This window comes from Spinacia oleracea, chromosome 4, assembly GCF_020520425.1.
Source record: "Spinacia oleracea cultivar Varoflay chromosome 4, BTI_SOV_V1, whole genome shotgun sequence".
Lineage (NCBI taxonomy): Eukaryota > Viridiplantae > Streptophyta > Magnoliopsida > Caryophyllales > Amaranthaceae > Spinacia > Spinacia oleracea.
Genome location: NC_079490.1, coordinates 15914232 through 15915757, shown reverse-complemented (window position 1 = coordinate 15915757; position 1526 = coordinate 15914232). Strand labels below are relative to the sequence as shown.

The 1526-nt window shown below is 37.9% G+C and overlaps 1 protein-coding gene across 1 annotated transcript; it reads right to left on the bottom strand.

Moving 5' to 3' along the window:
* Positions 1 to 365: 365 nt before the first annotated feature.
* Positions 366 to 968, bottom strand: LOC130471353 (uncharacterized). Its single transcript, XM_056841413.1, has 3 exons — positions 813 to 968; positions 652 to 720; positions 366 to 569 (listed from the first exon to the last, which is right to left on the bottom strand). Exons 1-3 carry the CDS (start codon positions 966 to 968, stop codon positions 366 to 368), a joined length of 429 nt encoding a protein of 142 aa, XP_056697391.1.
* Positions 969 to 1526: the final 558 nt, after the last annotated feature.

Genomic DNA, 1526 nt, shown 5'->3' with positions numbered 1-1526 from the left:
ACAAACATCATATGAGTGATCGATGTGCAACCTTAGGATGAAAGTTAAAATCAAGATCAGGCTTATGCTGTTGCATGTGCCTAAACAAATATTCCATTCCCAGAGAAAATAAGAAGGGAGACAAAGGGTCACCTTGCCTTAATCCTTTCTTAGCAGGAAGAGGAGCACACAGCTTACCATTAATAAGCACACTAGGAGACAAAAGTAAGGCAAGTAAAGATCCAATCAAGAAACAATGCAGGGAAGCCCATCTCTGTCATCACACTCCTAAGAAACCCCCATTCAATTGAGTCATAAGCTTTCATCAAATCAACTTTAATCATGCATCTAGGAGAAAGATTTTTCATAGTGTAACCTTTGATTAATTATGTGGCAAGCAGAATATTATCAGAGATATGTCTTCCAGGTATAAACCCTGCCTGACACTCACTAACAACACCACCTACAACTCTTTGTAGTCTAGCAGTCAAGATTTTTGAGATGATCTTGTACAAGACTGTACAACATGCAATACGTCTAAGATCGTCAACCTTTGATGGATTAGGAACCTTAATTAGGAACCAAAGTTGCTGCAGTACAGTTGATTTTCTTAAGAAGTTTCTTCTAAGTTAAAAACCCTTGAATGGTTGTGTAGATATCCTGTTTAATCACAGGCCAAGTGGTCTTAAAGAATACATCATTCAATTCATCAATCTCAGGTGCCTTAGTGTCATCGATGCTCTGAAGAGCCAAATCAATTTCCACAATAGTAACAGGTTGACATAAATAAGCTCTTTATCCTCATAACTGAGCTTAGAGCCACTTCTCATTACAGGCACATCAATCATAGGTAGTTGAGCTGCACAAGATCCAAGAAGAGAAGAATAGAAATGGATCACTTTTGTTTGAATATCCTCAGGTTTCACCAATTTGTTATCATGTGAGTCATAAAGAACAAAGATTATGTTGATCTTGTGTTTATCTTTCATTGCTGCAAAGAAAAAATGTTATTAGAGTCTCCACTATGCAGCCATTGTAACCTTGATTTTTGCCTCAGAGCCGATTCTTCAATCTTCAACCATTTTCTGAGATTTGCAGAGCAGTCTTGTTCTAGTACCAATAGAGGACCATCATCAGGGTGAGTTTGAAGTTGAGTCTGAATGTTTTCCAGCTGTAATCTGGCTTGATCAATTTTCTCCTGTATACCCTTAAGCTCCTTGTAGCGAATAAGATTTATCTTACTCTTTATCAACTTGAGCCTCTTCCAAACTGAAAACATAGCATTACCCTTGGGAACAAGCTTCCAACAATATTCCACAGTAGGCAAGAATTCTGGATGTTCAGTTAACAAATTAAAAAACTTAAAGGGTCTGCCTCCACTTTTATCATCTGCAAGACAATTGATAAGAACTGGACAATGATAAGAAAAATGCCAGAGTTCAGGTACTCAGTACAAACTTCCCCTCTTTTATCCATCCAATCTACCTTACCAAGACACCTATCAATTTGACTTGCAGTCTTAGTACCATCTCCTCCCTTATGTCGAG